Source organism: Columba livia, chromosome 16 (genome assembly GCF_036013475.1).
Source record: "Columba livia isolate bColLiv1 breed racing homer chromosome 16, bColLiv1.pat.W.v2, whole genome shotgun sequence".
NCBI classification, from domain to species: Eukaryota; Metazoa; Chordata; class Aves; order Columbiformes; family Columbidae; genus Columba; species Columba livia.
Genome location: NC_088617.1, coordinates 8653786 through 8675516, shown reverse-complemented (window position 1 = coordinate 8675516; position 21731 = coordinate 8653786). Strand labels below are relative to the sequence as shown.

The 21731-nt window shown below is 43.9% G+C and overlaps 2 protein-coding genes across 3 annotated transcripts; one reads left to right on the top strand and one right to left on the bottom strand.

Moving 5' to 3' along the window:
• The first annotated feature begins 1078 nt into the window (after window positions 1-1078).
• MTG2 (mitochondrial ribosome associated GTPase 2) lies at window positions 1079-8322 on the top strand. Its single transcript, XM_005499715.4, has 6 exons — window positions 1079-1338; window positions 2185-2332; window positions 2886-3001; window positions 3652-3870; window positions 4982-5120; window positions 5526-8322. Exons 1-6 carry the CDS (start codon window positions 1108-1110, stop codon window positions 5918-5920), a joined length of 1248 nt encoding a protein of 415 aa, XP_005499772.4. The 5' UTR covers window positions 1079-1107; the 3' UTR covers window positions 5921-8322.
• Window positions 8323-16710: 8388 nt separating this feature from the next.
• On the bottom strand, window positions 16711-21338 carry HRH3 (histamine receptor H3). Of its 2 annotated transcripts, none has more exons than XM_065032396.1 (3): window positions 20725-21338; window positions 20250-20416; window positions 16711-19345 (listed from the first exon to the last, which is right to left on the bottom strand). In XM_065032396.1, exons 1-3 carry the CDS (start codon window positions 21110-21112, stop codon window positions 18467-18469), a joined length of 1434 nt encoding a protein of 477 aa, XP_064888468.1. In that variant the 5' UTR covers window positions 21113-21338; the 3' UTR covers window positions 16711-18466. The 2 variants fall into 2 exon arrangements, with proteins under 2 accessions (XP_064888468.1, XP_064888467.1); XM_065032395.1 differs by having other exon boundaries at window positions 20721-20959.
• Window positions 21339-21731: the final 393 nt, after the last annotated feature.

Genomic DNA, 21731 nt, shown 5'->3' with positions numbered 1-21731 from the left:
GTTCCATCTTTCAAATTATGTGATAGAATTACAGAATCGTCTCGGTTGGAAGAGACCATCAAGATCATTGAGTCCAAACACTAACCTGACTTTAGCACTAATCCACGCCCCTGAGAACCTCATCTACGTGTCTTTTAAACCCCTCCAGGGATGGTGATTCCACCACTGCCCTGGGCAGCCTGTTCCAATGCCCCACAGCCCTTTGGGGAAGAAATTGTTCCCAAGATCCAACCTCAACCTCCCCTGGTGCAACTTGAGGCCGCTTCCTCTCATCCTGTCCCTTGTTCCTGGGGAGCAGAGCCCGACCCCCCCGGCTCCAAGCTCCTTTTGGGCAGTTCAGAGATCAGAAGGTCTCCCCTCAGCTCCTGTTCTCCAGCTGAACCCCCAGCTCCCTCAGCTGCTCCCATCACGCTTGAGGTTGGAGGAGACTGAGGGGTGACTCATTCCTGGGGATCAATATGTAAAGGGTGAGTGTCAGGAGGATGGAGCCAGGCTCTTCTCTGTGACAACCAGTGACAGGACAAGGGGCAATGGGTACAAACTGGAACGCAGGAGGTTCCACTTAAATACGAGAAGAAACTTTTTCATGGTGAGAGTGGCAGAGCCTGGCCCAGGCTGCCCAGGGAGGTTGTGGAGTCTCCTTCTCTGCAGACATTCCAACCCGCCTGGACACCTTCCTGTGTAACCTCATCTGGGTGTTCCCGCTCCATGGGGGGATTGCACTGGATGAGCTTTTGAGGTCCCTTCCAGTCCCTGACATTCTGTGGTTCTGCCTGTGAATCTGTTCCTGCCCTGCTCAGCCCCGGGATGCGCAGCGCCGCTCTCTCACAGGCTAATTTAACCCTTACGGGAGCGAGCTGCGTCCGGGAGGTTCTAGGCTGGGGCACGAGTGCCTTTGTGCGCACCCCGGTGCCCAGAGTCTCTTGGCGGCTGCTGGTGTGCGAGTGGCACCCGCGGGCTGAGGGGAGACGGGCAGAAACCGCCGGGGGCCGACGAGCGCACCTTCCCGCGCTTTCCCCGCAGGGGGCGGGGCAGGGGGCGGGGCTGGCGTGCGGGCGGCCGTTGGGCGGGGCGGGGCGGGCGGGGCTGGCGCGCCGGTCGGGCGCCATGTTCGCTGTGTGCGGGGCTGGGCCGGGCGGCCGGGCGGTCCCGGCGGCTGTCAGCGCCTTGGTGCCGCGGTGCGGGGCCGGGCGGTTCCATTGGCGGTCAGCCTTCCTCCTCCTCAACCCGGTGCCGCTGCCGGCGGGGGGCCGGCAGGCGCCATTCTCCACAACCTGCGTGAGGTGCTCGAAGAACAGGCGGCTGAGGCAAAAAAGAGTGATTTCGGAAAGGAAACTGGTAAGTCCTGGAGTGAATCAGCTGTCGGTTTGTAATGCTGTTGCCTCTCAGATACGTCTCAGCAAACAGAGCTTATCGGCTCCTTGCCGTTCTGTACTCACGATGATCGAATAGATGCTTTTCATGCGAGGAAATAACTTTCTAAAATCTGATAAATTACTGAATAGTGAGGAAATAACTCTGCCATGTGATACTGTGGGTGTCCAGAGGGGTTGTGTAGCGGTAAGTGTGACTTTAGCCCCAGCACCCCTTGAGCCGACAGCGAGCATAGGTCCATAAAGCAGGAAGTCTTACGTAACTTTAAGGCTAAAATATTGTTTAATTTCTCACTGCTTTTATAGTGTTACATAGTAATCGGATGCCAGATAGACAGCATTTTATGCTAAAGAAACTGCAGAGTCCTAGAACTTCTTCTTTTTTCTTTTCTAATTATGTGCCTGTGGAAAATCTTATTTTCCAGTGATCACTAAATCACTTCCAACTTAAAGCAATCGTTTCATATCTCGCCATGTGGTGGTGCCAAATACTTCTCTAAAAGAAGCTTTTAAAGAGATCACTGCTCATAGCATAACTTAAATTTTCAGGAGTTGAGGGGTTTTTTCAGTTGTTTGTCTTGGTATCAATACTAATACAACTTTTCCTCCCTCACATACGGTTTGGGCTGTTTAATTGAAGTGACCCTTATTGCTCATTCCCATTATAAAGTCCCTTAGTAACTGACAGAATTTGAATGTTACCACAATCAAGGTTGTGTGCTCTCTTTTCATCTGGATATGTGAACAATCCATAAGTTGGAAGAAGACTGATAAACCATACTTAAAGGATACAAACCCATCCTCGTTACAGACACGCTACTTCGTGGATCACCGCAAAGTGCGTGTGGTTGGAGGCCAAGGAGGAGCAGGAGGTCACTCTTTTCACAGTGAACCCCGAAAAGTGTTTGGAGGTCCTGATGGTGGAAATGGGGGTGATGGGGGTCATGTCATCTTGAAAGGTAACACTCACTACTTCTCTTTTGCTTCACGTTGGTCTTATCACTTCAGTGTCAAAAATGTTAAAACGGTTATTTCTGTATAAGATGTCTTTGCTTTTGAAACTTTGTCCTGAGCTGTTGTAACAGGAACATAAATGACACTGGCAGTGTTAGAAAGCTTTTTTTGAAAATCAAGATATTTTGCAAAAACTTTAGTGGCTGGTGCCACTTATGATGAGGCTGGGATCTGATCACCTTTTAAGATGAATAAAACTGCTTCTGCCACCACCCTGCTGCAAAATCTGCTAATTTAAAAGAAATTAGTAATGGTTGATTTTGGAATGTCCGCTTAATGAAGTGCATGGTTAACAAACCTAAAAAGATATGTAAAGGCAGTTAAACTTTATCATAACTTACATTAATATTAATCTTCCCTGATGTTATTGTTGAGACAGTAAATAGGATATGCATTCATGCAGTATTCAGAAAGAGAAAGAACAATCAAGAAGTTTCTCTTCTGTGTCTGTTCTGCTAAAACAATGTGTTTAAAATATGCTTTTTATTTTTTTTACAGCTGATCAGCAAATGAAATCACTTTCTTCAGTCCTCCCCTTCTATCAAGGTTTTAATGGAGAGAGAGGAGGACGCAAAAACTGTTACGGAGCTAATGGTGCATACGTGTATGTTAAAGTAAGTAAATTAAGGTTGTGTGCTACTGTGTTAGCTTTCTGTTAACACTGCTGATCTGAGAGCTGGGTGACCTTATTGTGAGAGAATCTCATGTTTGTTATTTTCATGGAGCCTTGTGTTTTGTCTCTGCTGAGACAGGGCTGGTTGGCACATTGACAGATCAAGCCGCGTGAAATTGTTTATAACAATTAAAGTTCTTTGGAAGGTACACTTGACGCAAACAAATACGGTTCTGATTTGCTTTACTTGTAGGCATCATATGCCTAGAGCAATCACAGCACAGAACTTCTTAAATGGGAGCAGAAGCAGACTTTTTTCTTTTGTTCTTTTTTTTCATCAACATGCCTGTTTCGGTGCACACATACAGGTTTCTTAGGTCACTACTGTGCTTAGGCTTCTTTGCATAAAATGGGAGAAAGAGGCTTATAGTACTGTTAACATTTTAATGAAGTGTAAACGTCTGACAGTGCTGTTTGGGTCCAGAAAGCGAGCCTCGGGAGGTACACTTCTGTTCTTGGATTCCCCAGCTTGAGAATGTGAAGGAATAATTTTCAACCAGTCTAAAATCAGCTGGTCAGATATCTGCTGAACTCAGCTCCGCTGCAGGCTTTTAGCATCAGCGTAATGCTTGGATCTCTCTTCACTCTTAGGTCCCTGTAGGTACGTTGGTTAAGGAAGATGGGGAGGTTGTCGCTGACCTCACTAGACATGGTGAGGAGTATGTTGCAGCTTATGGAGGAGCTGGAGGGAAAGGTAATCGCTTTTTTCTTTCCAATGAAAACCGAGCTCCAACGTTATTCACTCCGGGAGAGCCAGGGCAGGACAGGGTCCTCCATTTGGAACTCAAGACAACAGCTCATGCAGGACTGGTGAGTGTCCAGTGGTTCTTCAACTCCCTTATCGCTGTAGGATGACGTTTGACTGACTGAAGAAATAATGTTTGATAACATTTTTGTTAGCCTTTTCGTTTGCTTGTTTAGAGATGCAACTTGATGCTTTCTTGTTGGTAGTTGGTAGAAGGATGTCCGAAATGATTTGCAGAGCTGTCACTCTCTTGCTATTTGACGTCATCCTACTTTCACTAAAATCAACACTATATATAGAAAAGCAATGTGCAAGATTCATGGGTTATTAACAGATTTGCTGATGATGTACAGCAGGCTTGGTCTGCCGATTCTGCAGGTGACTAGTACAGTATGGAGGGTTGTTCTAAATTCGTTTCTGTTTTCTTGGTTTTAAAAAAATAAAAATGTGTAAAGTTCAAATCATCTTCTATTTCATCCCTATATTTCTCTTTTTACAGGTGTTAGCATTTGACTTAGTTAGTTCCAGTTTTAGCATCCTCTGAAATTAAAATTCTATTTAGACATGAATGCTAAGTCAATTTAGGATATCCCAGAGTATCTTCATTTCTAGAATGGGTTTGTTTAAATTTTTGCCTTGCCCCAGAAGGCCAAGCTTCAATTTAATTCTTTGATATCAAGATTATGAGAGAGTTGTAAAATTCCGAGCTTGTAGGCATTCTGGTTACTTCTAGGCCTATGTATGTTACTGAATCAGGGACAAAGTTAATTGTGAATTCTTTTGGAAAATAATAAATAACACCGTTAGAAAACACAGATAAAATGAAAAGTGTAGGACTAAGTGTCATATCATTATTTCAGGGTAAAAGTGTTCTTATGGTATATACATTTTTGGTTCTGAACAAGGGAAGTACTTAGGGTGGCACTGAGAAGTTTAAGGGGACCCTTCTATATTTGATCTATTTCATGTTTATGATAAAATACACATATAAGTAAAACAGGGTTTAGGAGAAACAAAAAAGGGAAAGCAGGATGTTTTTCAAACCTAAGTACGCAAAATTAATGTTGTTATATTCGTGCTGGAAGAACTTTGCCACATCTGTAAAAGCTTACTTTTTTTTTAATTTAAATCGGGTTTAACCTGGAATTATGGCTTTAATAAGTGTTTGTATTCCAGGTGGGCTTTCCCAATGCTGGCAAATCATCACTTTTAAGAGCAATCTCCAATGCAAGGCCAGCTGTGGCTGCCTACCCATTCACAACCCTAAATCCCCACGTGGGCATCGTCTGCTATCAAGACTATGAACAAGTAGCGGGTAAGAACTGTAGGATGTTTTGTGTACCTTGATGGCAAGTTGTCACCTGGGTTGTTCTTTGAAATGCTCCAGGAATAAGCTTAGCAGTTCTGTAGAATTCTTGCGAGTTCTAAATAACTTCAGACAAACCAACACAGAAAGCCCATTTTGTGTTCACTTTTATGTGCCCTTGATATCAAACTAGCAATTTGTATTCTGTCTTCACTGGAATACTCCAAATGTAGGGGTTTTAAAAGATAATAGCGGCCAAACTTAATGTGAGGTGTGCTTTAATATTGATGCATTGAGATGTAATTGTAACAGTGCTTTCACTGGCCAGTAAAAGACTGTTTTGGTTTTGTTGCGTTGTGGGGTTTTGGGGTTTTTGGATCGGTTGGATTCACTGTCAAATTTCTCCCATCGCAGTTGCTGACATTCCTGGCCTAATAAAAGGTGCTCATCAAAACAGGGGCCTTGGGATGGCCTTCCTCAGGCATATTGAACGCTGCCGCTTCCTCTTGTATGTGGTGGATCTCTCTGTGTCTCAGCCTTGGATGCAGCTGCAGGACTTAAAATATGAACTAGAACAATATAAAAAAGGATTGTCTGAGAGGCCTTCTGTTGTCATCGCGAATAAGATCGACCTCACTGAGTCCAGGCTCAATCTGCAGCTCCTTAGGGAACAGATAGATGAGCGGGTCATCGCAGTGTCCGCACTGACAGGGGACAACCTGGAGGAACTGTTCTTGCATTTGAGAGAACTGTACAACGCTTACGTGAAGACAGAACGATCACAAGGGCAAAGCCCAGTCAAGTGGTAGGAACCAGACCTACTGTGAACTGTACTGGAAAGAGGAAAAAAAATCATAATTTGGTTAGATTACATCTGTGTGGTTTTTGGTTTGTTTATGGGGGGTTTTTTGTTTGTTTTTTAAATGCAAGGGTCACAGCATTTGGACTTGTTCTGGACTGCTGCATTGGAAAGATTCTTTTGTTTGCTCACCTTTGAGATGTCTCAGGTGTTGTACAACAAAATCTGAAAATTGTAATCGTGATGAGTGTTGAACTGGAAAGCTGGATCTTGTTTGGTATTAGATAATTAATTATGGAACGAAGTGAATGCTATCTAGTAGAAATGACTGAAATTCAGGATCCGCAGGAGATGCTGGCTTGCTTTCTGCATCAGAGTGAAGTGACGTCTCACTTTTTCACTAGTCAAAAACTAAAATAAAAATGACGTGGTCCCATGTTTATCTGTTTTTATACCATTCCAATTCTGTTGTCCTGTACAACTTTGCATTTTTCATCCCTAGTGCTTCTGAATGGCGCATCCTTAAAAGTCTGGCTTTCCTGGAGTCCATGAACGATGGACTTTTTTCCATGACTGGACAGGGCAGTCTTGTTCAATCTCTAAATTAAAGCTCAGCTTACACCCTCCTGCTGGATCAGTGTTGGGATCAGCTCTGTGATGGTAATTGTGAATTAGAACTGAGTTTGCTTGTATAAGAAAGAAGGTGCATACCCCTTCTTAAGATCCCAGGTTTTTATTCTGAATAAATGTAATGTTGACTCAAATGCCTGGATTATTAAGTAAAAATATAGGCAAACCAGGTAATTACCTGTTCTAAATTCACATTCTGAGTATTTCTGTCTGTGATCAGATGTGGAAAGTAATCTCTGCATTATAAGCAGTGATATTGGTATAAATATGATTGGGGAAAAACAAGTATTAAATCCCAAAGTGGCTCTCATGTTTTGTTTCGTACTTACTTCATCCCTGGGATTTACCCAACTGAATTATGTAGAAATTAATATTCAGTTCAGTCATTTTGTTTCACTTTGTGCAGCATTTTTAGGCTTCACTGTTGTTTTCCTTTCTGTTACTACATGTTTTGCAGCCACATGTAATAAAACCAGGAGAAGATTGCCTGAACACAAAAGCTGGTGACGGTACTTTGCGGAGCATTTGATACCTGCAAATACTCTGCGCTCTCTGTATTGTGCATTTGGCAGTCTTTGAGAACAAGAGAGGCTGCTTTCAAAGACTCTGTCCTAACAGGAGCTTTCACGCTTACTTCCTAGTGTTTGTGCAACCTCTGTTCTTAGAGTGGAGATTATTTTGTGTACGGACGTGCAGAAAGCACAGCAGGTCGCTGGGTAGCTTAACAGAATCTCCAATTGATCATGTAATGGGTTTCTTTCTTAACATTTCAGCCACCTGTTCTGAGATGACAGTGCTAAGTCCCTAACCACATGCTTGTGGTGTTCAAAGAGGCTTCATGGTGCTTCTACTCCTTCGTCTGTCAATGAAAAGTGCCAAATTGCTCCTTTTTAGTGTTGGAACAACTGTTTGTAGGAGCTTGAACTTACTGTAGTCAGTGTACATCTGTACCAGGTGAGGTAACCTTGTGCTGGAGGTCCCTGTGGTGGTGCCGGAGCGGCCGTGTGCTGCTCCGCATGACACAGACGTGGTGGCTTGGGTCACATTTCTCTCTACTATCCCTTCAGTTTTAGCGTGAAGATCTCTTGCATCCCACTCTAATTGTCAGGTACAGAACTGCAGAGTCACATCTGGTTCTGCTGAAAATAAGGTATTTACAAAGGAAACTTGGAACAGAGAAGAAAAAGTAATCAGGTTAAGAGAGAGAACGATGAGTTGTGCCAGGGAAGAATGATGTGCTATCACATTTCTTCCCACTTCTTTTTTTGCTGGGGTTGGGGTGGGCAGGCTTAGGTTTTGCTTTAGATTTTGGAGGGGTTTGGGGGAATTTCTTCTGCAGGCCTTTCCTTAACTAGCTTTTGCTTTCCTCTGCTGAACCCTTTGATGTTGTCCTTGCTTTTCAAGTTGACAAGAGGAAAGAGATGAGGGATTTTATTTCTCATTCTGACAATGAGCCCTATTTTAGTGGGAATGGAAGCCCAGTCTGTTTCATGTTTCCTAGAGAAGCTTGAGCCATAATTTTGTTTGGCACTTTACAGTTCTAGTACTCATCTTTTTAGTACATGATTACAAGTATATTTCAGTGCTAATTGTGTTTGTTTATATTTATTTGCAATCCTCTCCTCCTTTGTAGATTATTGTGAAGTGTAGGTGGTATCAATTGAACAGAAAAAAAGAATGTTAATAAAAAACAAACGTTAAAAAGGACCACACTTCTTAAACATATGGATATTGAGGACTCATTGCAGTACATCAAATAAAACATTGAATCAGTGTGTTTAAGCATGGTATATTTTGCAATCTGCTTATACAGTTTTGTTAAGCACTTTTTTTTTTAATTACTTAATACTTTTTGAGGTGAATCAGAATGTGTTTGCACTGAATTGAACAGACAGCAAGAAAAATGAGCCCCTTGCTGAACTCACACCGAGCATCACAGTATCACAGTATGTTTGGGATTGGAAGGGACCTCAAAAGATCATCTAGTCCAATCCCCCTGCTGGAGCAGGAACGCCCAGGTGAGGTCGCACAGGAACATGTCCAGGCGGGTTGGAATGTCTGCAGAGAAGGAGACTCCACAACCCCCCTGGGCAGCCTGGGCCAGTGTCTGTCACCCTCACTGAGAAGAAGTTTCTTCTCAAATTTAAGCGGAACCTCTTGTGTTCCAGCTTGATCCCATTACCCCTTGTCCTATCATTGTTTGCCACTGAGAAGAGCCTGGCTCCATCCTCATGGCACTCACCCTTTATATATTTATAAACATTAATGAGGTCCTCCCTTAGTCTCCTCTTCTCCAAACTAAAGAGACCCAGCTCCCTCAGCCTTTCCTCACACGGGAGGTGCTCCACTCCCTTAATCATCTTTGTTGCTCTATGCTGGACCCTCTCCAGCAGTTCCCTGTCCTTCTGGAACTGAGGGGCCCAGAACTGGACACAATATTCCAGATGTGGTCTCACCAGGGCAGAGTAGAGGGAGGAGGGCTGGGAGGAGAGCGAGTCCGGTCACCCCACTGCTGGGGGACCTAACTTTTGTGTAAATTTGTGTTGGGTTAATAGATACACTTGAACGTGTTTAAAAACTTCTAACCTGTTGGTTTTAAATGCTTATTCCAATTACAGAATTACAGGAATGGCTATGAAGCAGAGACACTACTGCTAGTAGAACGGGACCTTATATAGTTTGCGTGTTTGTCCAAGCTATGGGATCCAGAACACCAGCTGAACTCCTCTGTGGTCCCATCTACCCCAGGATGTTGCAAACTGGGCTCCTGGGCCGGCACTCCTAACGCAAGGTCAATGTTGGGAGCAGAGATCAGGTGTGCTGCAGGTGTGCAACTTAATGAGGTGTTAATTGAGTGACAGGTGGAACATAACGAGGGAGTGGACAGGCTGTTGGGATGCTAATGTGTTGTTTGAACTTTAACTCTGCAATGGAAATCAAAGGACAATATATACTTTGGCTTAATCTGTCTACAAATATCATTGTTGTGTAAAAATTGGTTTTTACTAGCAGCAAGATTACTTTGGGAGCTCTTATTTTTGGAGACGCCGTTATCGGGAGATTGTTGTCTTGCATAAAAGCTGTGAGAGATGGGGCTTTTTGGGAGCAGTAGCACATTGTGCAGTGTGTGTAGGGAAAATAGTTAAGTTTGGAGCTCAGTGTGCCTTCAGCAGGTCTACAGCCCTGCCTTCCTGCAGAAGTTATATTTTGGTTTTGAACCATTTCCGTTAACGATGAAGCTCATCACCATTGTGAAAATGGCTTTGATATAAATTAAAACTTTGATATTGCTGAGCTTCATCCCAATATTGATGTGTGCCTGGCCTTTAAAGAACAGCTTTATTTTCTTCTGCTTATCTTCCATGCTGCGGTTTCCAGAGCTGTTCCCCATTAACAGCTTTCCCCGTCTTGTTAAATAGGGATTAATTGTGCCTGCACTATGGAGGTCTGGAAAGACTGAAGTTATTAATATTTGGAGAGGAGCTTATATATGTGTGCTAATAATGATAAGGGGTGATTTTGCAACTCTTGATAATAGAACAAAGCTGCCTTCAGGCTGCCCTCTCAATTTTTCTCTATGCAGTTCTGCAATTTATTATGTGGTATGTGCCCATTTTTCTGAGACATGAAACATAGCTGGTAGGACAAAGGCAAAGAGATTTTTATCAACCTTGTTTTAATATTGAGATTGTGTTTGTCCTTCGTTTTCCCACTGAGAGTAATTTTTCATCTCCTCTTTCCAGATTGAAATAGAATTGTCCAAGGTGGCCTTAACAGCGGCTGATTTCTTATCCGCAGGGTTGGCTTGTTTTTTCTCTGCTGCTGTTTATATGAAATATCGCTTTGGCTCCTTGGCGTGTGCACTCCTTCATTAGGCTGTATTATTTGCTTATTGCTATACCATTGTGTCACCAGAGTGGAAGTGCTTGTGTATTATATACATATGATGAGTGAAGACCCAAGACTGGCCATACTACTAAACCCTGTAGTTCTGCTTTAATAACTGACTCCTGTCTGCATGTTCAGTTTCAGTAAGCGGTAATGGGTATGGCTGGTTAACTTTGTTATGATCCATTTTATTCTGGTAGCATTCCATTAATTTTAATTGCAGTCACTCTGGCATAATGCAGTGGTGACCCAGGCCCAGGTTATGGGGTTTTTTTGTTGTTTTGGGTTTTTTTTTTCCAGCCTGAAAGTAGCATTGCAGCATACTCAGATGCTGTTATTTTATGCCATGGTTATTAGGTAAAATAAGACACAAAGCATGAAGAGCCTTTTGCTTTTTCAGATAGGCTGAAAATGCTTTATATAGACAAAATCACCTTTTAAAACGCGTGCTTTAGAAATGCACTTAGATCCAGACTTATTAGCACTGATAAAAAAGCAAGACTAAAAACTAACTGCAGAACAAATCACCTTTTGTTATTAAAATCCCTGGTGGGTGCCTTGTTTTCTTTGAAATCGATAGTCAATTAATGTGTAGGTAAGAGCTAATATTTTAGAAAACATCTATGGTTTGGGATCAGCTTAGCATATGGAAAAGCTTAGTCATAGTTTTAAATATTTGAATCTTGACATTTGGTTCTTCAGTGCTTAGTTATCACTGAGACTGGAACGTCAGTTTCCCAAAGCCTTGTGAATCCGCCCCCAGCACATTCTTTGTACACACACTAATCAACCATTGATAGAAGTTATCTATTCATTGTCTAAATCCAGAGAAATTAATCTTCCACTCAAAGTGGAAAATGCTTATGAAGAAAAATATTTGTATAAGGCAATGTAATTGCTAAAACACTGGTTGTCGAGAAGACATCTGTGATATTACGGATGAAATATCCATATTTTGATTATCTTATTCATGAAATCATACTGGTTTGTAGCTATTCATTTCCTGTTGTTTTCCTCTCTTACAAATCAGGAAGATGAGGTTGGGCAGCTAGTTTGTTTTGTCCAGACAGGACACACATTTATCACATTTAAAAAATAACTTGGTAAAAGGTCACTCTATTAAATCAACATTTTTTTTTACTGCGTTATTTTAGCAAATGTTGATTTTCTCCATTTGCCCACCCCCACACCAGACACGTAATGGAAGTTTTAAACAGAAGCTCAAATCAACAATTAAGTGGGACAGTGAGCTCTGCCTAGAAAAACTGGTGACGGTTAGTAACTTCAGCGCCAGAAGTTGTGCTGTTGAAGTGGCCCATCCATGTGGTGGGTCAAGTCCCATGTGAGCTCTGCAAGGTCCTTATGGGCCCTGTAACCATAGATGGAAAAAGATCATTTTATTTTGGTGTGCTAACTCATCTCTGTTTCTATATCAACTGAAATTTTCTAGCTTCATTAACTAATTTATCGCCATTAGGAAATTGGTTTTGAGGGATGAACATTTCATGTGTTTTACATCATATCTTCTTTTTATATATATATTACAATACCTTATGTTTGAGAGTGATTTATTAACCTTTGACTGGTAGAAACAAAATCACAGAAGGCTTGGGATGGGTTTTTAAGGTATTGAGGATTACTGTCACAGCAAATAAAACTTGATTTGTAGGTGGATAGATGGATAGCAAATTGCCAGGTGAAACATATGCAGTTTGTTAACTGGTGCTACTAATTCATGTAAATTATCACTAATTAAATGTTCTAAAGATAGTGTGGGGGGTTTTTAATGCTTGTTAAATATATTGAAGTGACTTATGAAACTGATGAGCACAGAACAGCTCTAGAATTGTACATTAAGACTAAATTAAGTTAGTGCTACAGAAGTTAATGTCCTAATGTATTTAGTCTGGAACAAAACCAATAATTTAACTAACCAGGGCGCTTGATGAATGAGTGCACAGTTGGAAATTTGCATTTAGTGAATACTCAAGCTAAAAAATAGCTATGTTACCACTTCCATGCTAATAAAGCCTGAGTGCTTATATATTAATGGTGAAAATAATTGCAGAAGGTCACAAATGTAATTGAATAAAGAGGGGACTTGTTCAGATTTTCTCAGAAAATACCTTACGCTTGTTCTTGTCTTTGATAATTTGTATATCTGCTTTTCTAAGGCAGCTGGGTAAATCCCATCAGCACACAAATGCTGCTTCAGAGACTCTTGTATGAGTGGCATTTAGGGTAACTAAATGTGGTTTGTGTTGCTTTGGTGTGGAGGAGGCAATTCTCTTGTATTACCTGCTGATTTGATAGCTTGTCATGCCACAGTTCTGATTAATATTGATTAGAAATCTTTCCTACTTACAAATTGTGATTGAAAGGCACTCAAGTGGTGCACACTGATGGTACTCGGTGAGTTAATTGCTGAGGTGAAAACATGGTTATTAAGATGAGTTGCCCATAATGACCTTAAAGAGTTGGTTTCCGAGTCGTTAGTCTTCTGTTCAGTACTTTGGCTGGGCAGCCTCTCAAGAGGTAAATGAAGGAAGGTTATATTCTAGTTTTTTTCACAGGAAATTAGTATAAACTCAATGTTTTCAGGAATGATTTTTGAGATGGTCACTTAGTACCCATGGTCAAGAGCATGTGAAACTCCAGAGGGAGGATTCCTAGGGGATTTCAGCTCTATCTTCCTGAAATAGGTGGACTGTTCTGCATACTTCAGTCCACATGAGTTCTTCTCCCTGACAACTTCATCAAGGATATATTGGGCATTTTGGTCCCCTGCTGAGGGTTTGATTTCCCTTGTTGCTGTACACTGGCAATGACCGTCATCCCTGTGTGTTTGATTTCAGTCTTCCCCTCTCTCTAGAACCAGCTGTATGGCAGCATTCTGCTGTCGGTGTCATTCTGGGAAGTACTTTGCCACCTTCATTTCGATTTAAAAGTACTAATGGCAGCAACAAAGAATTTTCTTACTTGTTACTTTCATGAATTTCTTGAATAACAGCTTAATTCCTGGTTCTCAGAGTGCTTGACATAGGCTTCATGCAGGTATTATACATATTCTTTTATCCCTGTATATTTTGCATACAAGCTGTATCAGAGATATTAAACAGTGCTTATCTATAATGGCCTGTTAAATTTTTGCTTCTTAGAGTGTGAATTATTCTCATAATGGAGGGTAATTGCTTTGCTTTGTCAATCCATCATCAATTCATGCACACTGCAGGGTGTACGTGCAATCTCATGTTCAAGGAATTACATATGCAACTCCCATTATTGTTTGTTGTTGAATAAACAGCTTCTAATGACTAAAGCTGTGTGTGAGCTGTTACTTAACAGCCAAAAAACCTGCCAGAACTGTTGTTGCCCTTCTAGCAGAGACCTTATTGTTGTGAATGCTGAGATATCTTGAGTGAGATTATTAACTACTTTGCAATCAGTTTTCCTTCAGTGTTAATTGTGCTGCTAAATCCTAGGATATTGTGTTAAAAATCGTTCAAAAGCCAGTGTCGCATCGCAGATGCATTTTTGTACTTAAAAGGACAGATGCCTGATTGTGGGCGTAGTCTCTGCCTATATAAACTCTGTTTTTGTCATGAATTGTGTATTTACATGGACAGGAGGGATACTTGTGATATTTGTACACACACGCACCACAGCTACCTATTTTCATACCCTTTCCTTGACATCTCTAAAATATAGTAATTTTATGTTATAGCAGGGGATCCTAAGAATTATTGCCAGGTATTTGATGTATAAGAAAAGCTTTTTACAACACAACAAAACATCCTGCTTGGTGCATCTGAGTCATTTAAAGAAATGTTTTATATTGTAGAATTTTACAAATGGAAAAATAAGTCTCCCCCACAAATGAGCATGCATAGCTGTACCTATAATGCCCGCTAATTGGATTAAATATTAATTCCCTTTCATAGCCAGACTGTGCAACCAGCTTGCAAATTACGGAGTAAAAATGTGAGGCTTGTAAGACCCTGGTAATAAGTAATGCTCATGCATCCTGGACTCTGGCAATACAAACGATGCTGATTTAATGAGTCATCAGCATTCCTGAGCTCCCTACAAGAGGTTTAGGGACGACATGGGTTTTCTCACCTTTTACAAGTCTCCCTCTCCCAGGCAGCAGTGGGTTTGTTGAAGTGAATGCCAGTGGCAGTTTTATATCTCAATAAAATGATGGTAGTAGGTGTAACACCTGATACCTTTCACCCTGCAGAATTCCTACCTGCTTTTCTAAACCCCAGAATTCCTTTACCCTGCAAATGCAAATATATTGGCAGAAAAGGATGTTGTGCTGAGGGAAGGAGGAAAGGAGGAGATGCAAGTCAAGGTTAAGGGAACACAAGTGCTGTGAGTTCCCTGCAAGCAGAGCTGCCAAGTCTTGAATGAACAGCCAGCTCTGTGGTGGTAGAAATTGGGAGAGCTCGTTCCTTTTGTGGCACTTGTCATCCAGGGTGGCCAGCAAAGTGGTTTTATTCTTTTCTGCAATACCCACATCCGAAATAAAGGTCAGAATAATCCTTATTGTATCCCATTTATTTGCAGAATGAGTTCTGTGGAGCAGAGAATGTCTCTTTCAATACCAGGTCTATACTGCAAAGTTGTGCTGGTGTCATTGCATGGGAGCTGGGGTTATGAAAAGTCACACCTCCCTCAAAAATCACATTGTTAAACTTCTTTGTAGCAAGAATACCAAACCACGGTCTTCCCATCCTCGTTCTGCTATGAAAATAGATGTTCTTTTACAAACATGGAAGGAAAAACATTAGCATTCTTTCAAATCAAAATATAATCACATCTCCCAATTTCAAAGCCCATCCCTCTTGGCAAATCTCATTAATTATTCCACACAGGTGTTTTTCAACAAAAGCTCCTTCTTGTGTTTTCTCCTCTAGCCTCCTACTTGAGCTAATGAAGCTTCGCTGATGCCTCTGGAACAATGGAGCAATTTATATAACTGCAGGTTGGAGGGAACAAGTAAGGAATGGTAATTGAGGGAGCAAAGTTCCTCTGTCTGTGGAAAGAGATTGCTCATTATTGCTGATTAGGGAGGAAGCATTACAGGACTAAAAAAAAGAGTAGCCATGCTGAAAAATGTTCTTTGATAGTTTATTGACTCGGTGGAAGGACCCCAGGCCTCCTTATGGTGACACTTCCATCCCCCAGTTAATGGAGTGGGGTTTGTATTGGGAGAACTGGAATTACCTCCACACAGTCACTTAGCCTGTTTCTTTAAAAAGCTCCTGGGTAGGATTTGCAGCTGCATGAACATTGTTTACTAATGCTCCATGCATGAATTGGATACTTCTCTCCAGAAATAGCTGTTATGGTTTTTTTCTGTGTGGAAGCCTATGTGTTTCCACAGATATTTGATGCATATTCATAATTACAGCAAGTCTTTCATGGTTTTTGAAAACAGGTCCTGCCAGCTCAGTTTATGTCCAGACAACAGGAACGGGACATTTTTTTTTTTAGCAGATATAGCAGCAAAAATATATATATTGGTGTTTTGCTAGGCTAGTTGGCAAGAAGCTGTATCTTGCCAAGTGGTAATGCATTTTCACAGCTCATATTTGATTATGCCTAGAAGCTCCCTAGTCCCTGCCTCTTCCAAATGCATATGGATGTTTCTATTCTGGACACTGAAAATCAGTGGAACTCAGATACTCTTTTAAGCATATTTGAATTAGTCATCAGCTGCTCTGAAACTTCAAACCAGCTCATAAGGTTTTCAGTATGAAAACCAGGCTCAGGTGCGACCTCACGGCCAGGCATAAGTAGTTATTTTTCTTTCTTTATTTGGCAAGGCAAGAGCTCTTATTTCAAGAAGGAGTATGAGCATCTTCCCTGCAAAATCCACCAATGAATAAATGAATAAAATTACTTTCAGCCAAGTGTACGTAATTCCACCCCTATGGAGGTCAGAGACTACAAAAACCCTGTGCAAAAGGCTCACAGTGAAGTGTGTGTGTTTCCTCACTCTTAGGGAAAGGACTTTAAGACTAAACGCTTATTCTGATGCTCAGAGAAAAGTACCAGTAGGACTTTAAATTACACAGAAAATCTCGATGTCCTTAGCGGGACTCCAGGGATGCGCGGTGCTCGCACAGCTGGCACGTTCACTTCCCGCAGGTACGCCAGGCTCTTACAGGCTCTACAGGTTTCACCGTCTTCTCAGACAAACCCAGAGATATTTTGCTTTCAGTTGGATTTTACCATTTCCAGCCACATCCTGTTTACCATAAAATGTTTGATGAGTTTCGTATAAAAATACTTTATTGGGCTTTTCGGAAGGTAGCGGACACAAGGAAAGGTACAAGCAGGCTCAGCAGCACATACTGACAATTCTCAGAGCAAGTCCTTTAAAGGATATATTTTAACGCATATATAATGGTCTGACCGAACATGTCACAACACTTAAATGTCCTACAGACGAAACAGACGTCATGTAAAACCTGACTTCAGATGACAATACTGATGTACTCAACAAATGGTACAGGAATAAAGTGGCATAGTAATTTCTTTTATTCCTAGCAGTGGCCAAAAAGCAGTCTGCTTACAACAGCGAAGTGTAATTGGCAATCACAACATCATCAGCTTTTGGATACTACTTTACAGCATTTGGGTTTCTATTTGTACATGTTTTCAGACTTATTATCTTGAGCTCCTGTGTACAATACTGTTAAATATGAGCATTTACCATGGCAACAAATTACGTATTTGTGTTCCTATATCACTGAGCAGTGCCAGCAGAGGTGCGGAGCTGAAGTCTTTTGTTTTATGGTCCTAATATATTTATTCCCAGAGAGATTACAGAAGAAACGGGCAAGTCTGATGAAGCATGACATGGGAAGCAGAGATTAAATGCCCAAGGTTTTACGTAAGACTTTTGGATCTGATGCTCTGTCTGTGGAAATATATGACTACTAATAAATAAATAAAGAGATTGATGCTTATGTTGCCTGGATTAGCTTAACCTGGGTCTCCATTCAAATGATGTATTTTCAAAGGAAGCGTGTGAGAGTTGTGGAACTTGCTAGAATTAAGAGGTCTGAAACAAACTTTAAAAAAGAACACAAGTTTCACTTCTCACGGTGCTTGTCATTCTCTAGCGAGTTGCCAAAAGAGTATTTTGTTAGATCCTGCAGAAGAGATTTTTAAATGTGTTTGGTTCGTCAGGAGGGGGCTGTGGAAAAGCTGATTTCCTGCTGGCACCTTCACCTCAGCACCACAGCCTTCGCCATCGGGTCTGCGGGGGCTCCACATCCCGCAGGACCAGAGCCTGGGTTTGCACAGCTCCGGGTGAGGGAAACACTCCCTGTGCCGTGTGGATGCAAAGGAAACCGGATCAGTTTTGACACAGGGATCAGGGAATGCCGACAGAGTCCTTTGGGATGATTGACACCTCCGAGTCTGGCTGTAAACTCCTTAGGACAGAGATTCGTCCCTTCGTAGGGGATGGAAGGGACATCTATTGCACCACATGCATCTAGACTATGGCTGTAGCTACCATAGCAGTAATGAAAAATGAGGTGATTTCCTTCTGGTTTGTTCTTTTCTTTCTGTATCATTACATGTGTAGGATATCTTCAGCATAAGGAAAAAAAACCCTCTCATTCATGGGAAAAATCGGGTTTGCAAGCAGCTTAGTCCAATGATTTTAGGTTATATCTTTTTGTTGTTGTTAGCTTTTATTTTTCAGTTTTTATTTTTCCTTATTTTAACAAAATGCTGGTGCTGCTCCGGCTGACTAGGTGGCAGCAGAGCTCTTCTGTGGCACCTGCAAGTGGAGGACACAGATTTCACCAACTGTGGTTAATGGCAAAAAAACCCTTACCCTTCTATTCCAAGTGATTTTGTTGTTGATGGCCTAGAATAGATGAACAGTGGTCTCACTGCTGCCTTCCTCACATGTCCCAGAGCAGCGCTCCCAGATTCTTCCAAGGATGCAACTGCTACAGTAATTTTCCATAACACAAGTGTGTTAAAGAAGGTTCTTCTCATCCTCACACTTTTAGTAGTTCTGAAGCGGATCGTGAGGCTGAATCTTTAGCTTCTTGGGACAGAGGAGTTTGACAAAAGCCCTTCTGAAGCTGTAGTGGCAGAGAGGGTAGAGGATGGGGTTAACAGCCGAGTTGATCCACAGCAGCCAGAAGGAAGTCTCGTACCAGTAGTCAGAGATGCAGTGGCCGTGGCAGCCAGCGCGGATGATCATCAGGAGGGTGTACGGTGCCCAGCAAATCCCAAAAATGCCCACGATGATTGCCAGGGATTTAGCCACTTTCTTGTCTCTAGAGAGCCTGAAGCGTTGGGTCATGCTCTGGGACACCACCTTCATCCGCTTCTCCAAGGACAGAGTGCATGCAGAACTTTTACAGCTCTTTTTGTTGGAACACTTGGGTTTCGCGGAGCCCTCAGAGCTTGTTGACAGCAGGTTGTTGGCACCCAGGCCGGCAGTGGAGGCTGCTGCTCGAGCTTTGCTCTTAGAGAGGTTGAGGGTTTCCACTGGCTCCTTCTGCTCCCACTTACAGCATTTCAAAGAAAGCTTCGCTTCTGGGCTCATTTCCATCTCTTCTGTGAAGGACTGGTTGTGCACTTCATGGAAAACATCCAGGCGTAGTTTGGTACGCTTCTGTATGTTCAGGTAAATGCTCAGATTGAAAAACAGCACACTGATGAAAGGGGTGAAAAACTCCAGCGTAGAGGCTGTCATGAGAAAATACCAGTTGTAGAAAAACTCAGCGTAGCATTCCCCCGTGGGTATGATACTCCGGCCTGATATATACTCCCAGCTGATAATGGCAGGTCCATAAAGCAGGAACGCCAATACCCAAACCATCACCATCTTCAGCACCGCTTGCTTGGTGTTGCCTTGCTGGGCTCTGTAGGCGACCTGCAATGGGGAAATCTTTTCTTAAGTATGGCCACACACCCCAACTGGTTGAGGCTCTTCACAGATGAACTGTTAGTGTTCCTGGCAAAGTTGCTAGGCAATATCTCAGCACTGTAACAAATTCATATGCCATAGGCAACAGGAGCAATTGCTAGATAAATCACACTCCTGCAGGGAAGACTTAGAACCCTCATCTCGCAGATCCAAAATGAGACGTGGCTTTTGCTTACTGGAAATGTACTGACTTGGTTGGAGCCCGGCAATTGGCCGCACTCCACCACTCGCTGGAGTTGTCCCCGGCTCCCCCTAAACCTCCCGGGCAGAAGGATGATGCCTCAAACTCCTGGGTTTTGCAGATGCCTCGCTCTGTCTCTCTCTGAGCCTTGTAACTGATCTGTGTTGTATTTGGAGTCAGGGAAGAAGAAAACAGCAATGAATCTAATCTGCCTGTGAACCACTCGTTACCTTCTCTGGAAGCCGGGGTGTTTTCATCTCACCCTGCACCCAGAGACCTCAGGGCAGTGCTCGCCAGAGCTGGTACTGCAATCTGCTGCCTCGGTAGCCAGGGAGAAGCTGGGAGTCCCACTGCAATCTGCTTGTTTGTCCTGGAGATAATAAGCCCCTGCAAGTCAGTAACAGGTCTGCTCACCTCGCTGACTCACTTGTACTTCGCTATCCTGTCATCTGAGAACGGAACACCTGCACAACGGGGTCTGAACCTTAAATGATTTAATTATGCCAGAAGTACTAACCTGAAACCACAGCTGAATTATATATTTGTGGGTAATTATTGCTTTCCATCACAAACTGAAAGATTAATAATTTTTGGACGATTCACAGGGCTAGAATCGGGAGAATAAAGCAGGAGAGTTATTCTCCTCTCAGCTGCCATGACACGACTCACCGCTCTTGTCACCGAGAGGAATCTGTCATAGCTAATCAGCACGATGTTGAAGACCGAAGAGGTGCAGAGCAGGTAATCAACTACCAGCCAGAGTTTGCAGAGACTTCTCCCGAAGATCCATCTCCCCGTCAACACATAGGGCACGTACAGGGGAATGCAGAAGGCACCTGTAACCAGAGGAGTCCGTTGGCCCTGGGATGGGGGGTCTGCCCGCATTCCCGGCTGCCCCCCGGGATGCCGGGCCGGCTCCTTCCAGAGCCCCGCACCCGGCCGGGGGTGTCGGGAGGGGCCCCTGGGCTGCGGGAGGGTGTCGGGGCGCAGGAGCAGGGGTGCCGGAGGGGACTCCGCGGGTGTCGGTGCAGGGGGCAGCCCCGGGCGGCCCTGCCCGCTCCCCACTGCCCGCCCCGCCGCCAAGTTGCTGCCGGGCCGGGGCTCGGCGGGCGCGGAGCTCCGCGCGGGGCGGCACTTTACCTACTAGGAAATCCGAGATGGCCAGGTTGAGGAGGAAGAAGTTGTTCTGGGTGCGCAGGCTGGAGTCCGCCACGAAGGCCAGCATGACCAGCGCGTTGCCTGCCACGGTGACGGCGATCAGCAGGGCCATGAGCGCGCCCAGCGCCGCGGTGCCGGCGGCGGCGAAGCGCCCGGCGGCGGCGGAGCCGTTCAGCGCCCCGCCGCTCTCCATCGCCCGCACCGCTCCACGCCGCAGCCGCGGGGCTGCCGCCCCTCCCCGGCCCGCCCCGCCTCCCCGCCCCTCCGGGGGCCGCAGCTCCGCTCTGCCCTGCGGCCGCTGGGACCGGCGCTCCAGCCCTGAGCATCCCTGAGTCACCCCAGAGGAGCCCCGAGCCCCTGGGGAATCCCCGCATCCTCCCAGAGCAACCCCGAATCCCCCAGAGCAAACCCGAATGCCTCCGAGCGTCCCCGATTCCTCCAAGAGCAACTCTGAATCCCTCAGAGCAACCTGAATGCCTCTGAGCATCCCTACATCCTCCCAGAGCAACCCTGGATCCCCCAGAGCAACCTGAATGCCTCCAAGCATCGGAGCGTCCTCCAAGAGCAACTCTGAATGCCCCAGAGTAACCCCAAATACCTCCAAGCATCCTTGCATCCTCCCAGAGCAACCCTGAATGCCCCAGAGTAACCCTGAATACTTTCCAGCATCCCTGCATTAGCCCAGAGCATCCTTGTGTCTGCCTAGAACATCCCTACATTCCTCATCCTCTGCCCTCAACCCAACAGCATCCTTGTGTCCTCCCAGAGTATCCTTGCATTCCTCCCAGGAATATCCCTACATCTCCCCAAAGCATTCCTCCATGATAAAGGCCGTGGAGAGTGCTTATGGCTCCTGCATTGAGGTCAATGCAGAAGAGTGGAGGTCAAGGCTTAACTTGTCTTTAATCAAAGGTCAGCCAGGTGGTGGAGGAGAAAGGGCGATGCTCTTGCCTTGCACTGGCAGCAGGAGGAAGAGCTGAAGCTGCCCATGAG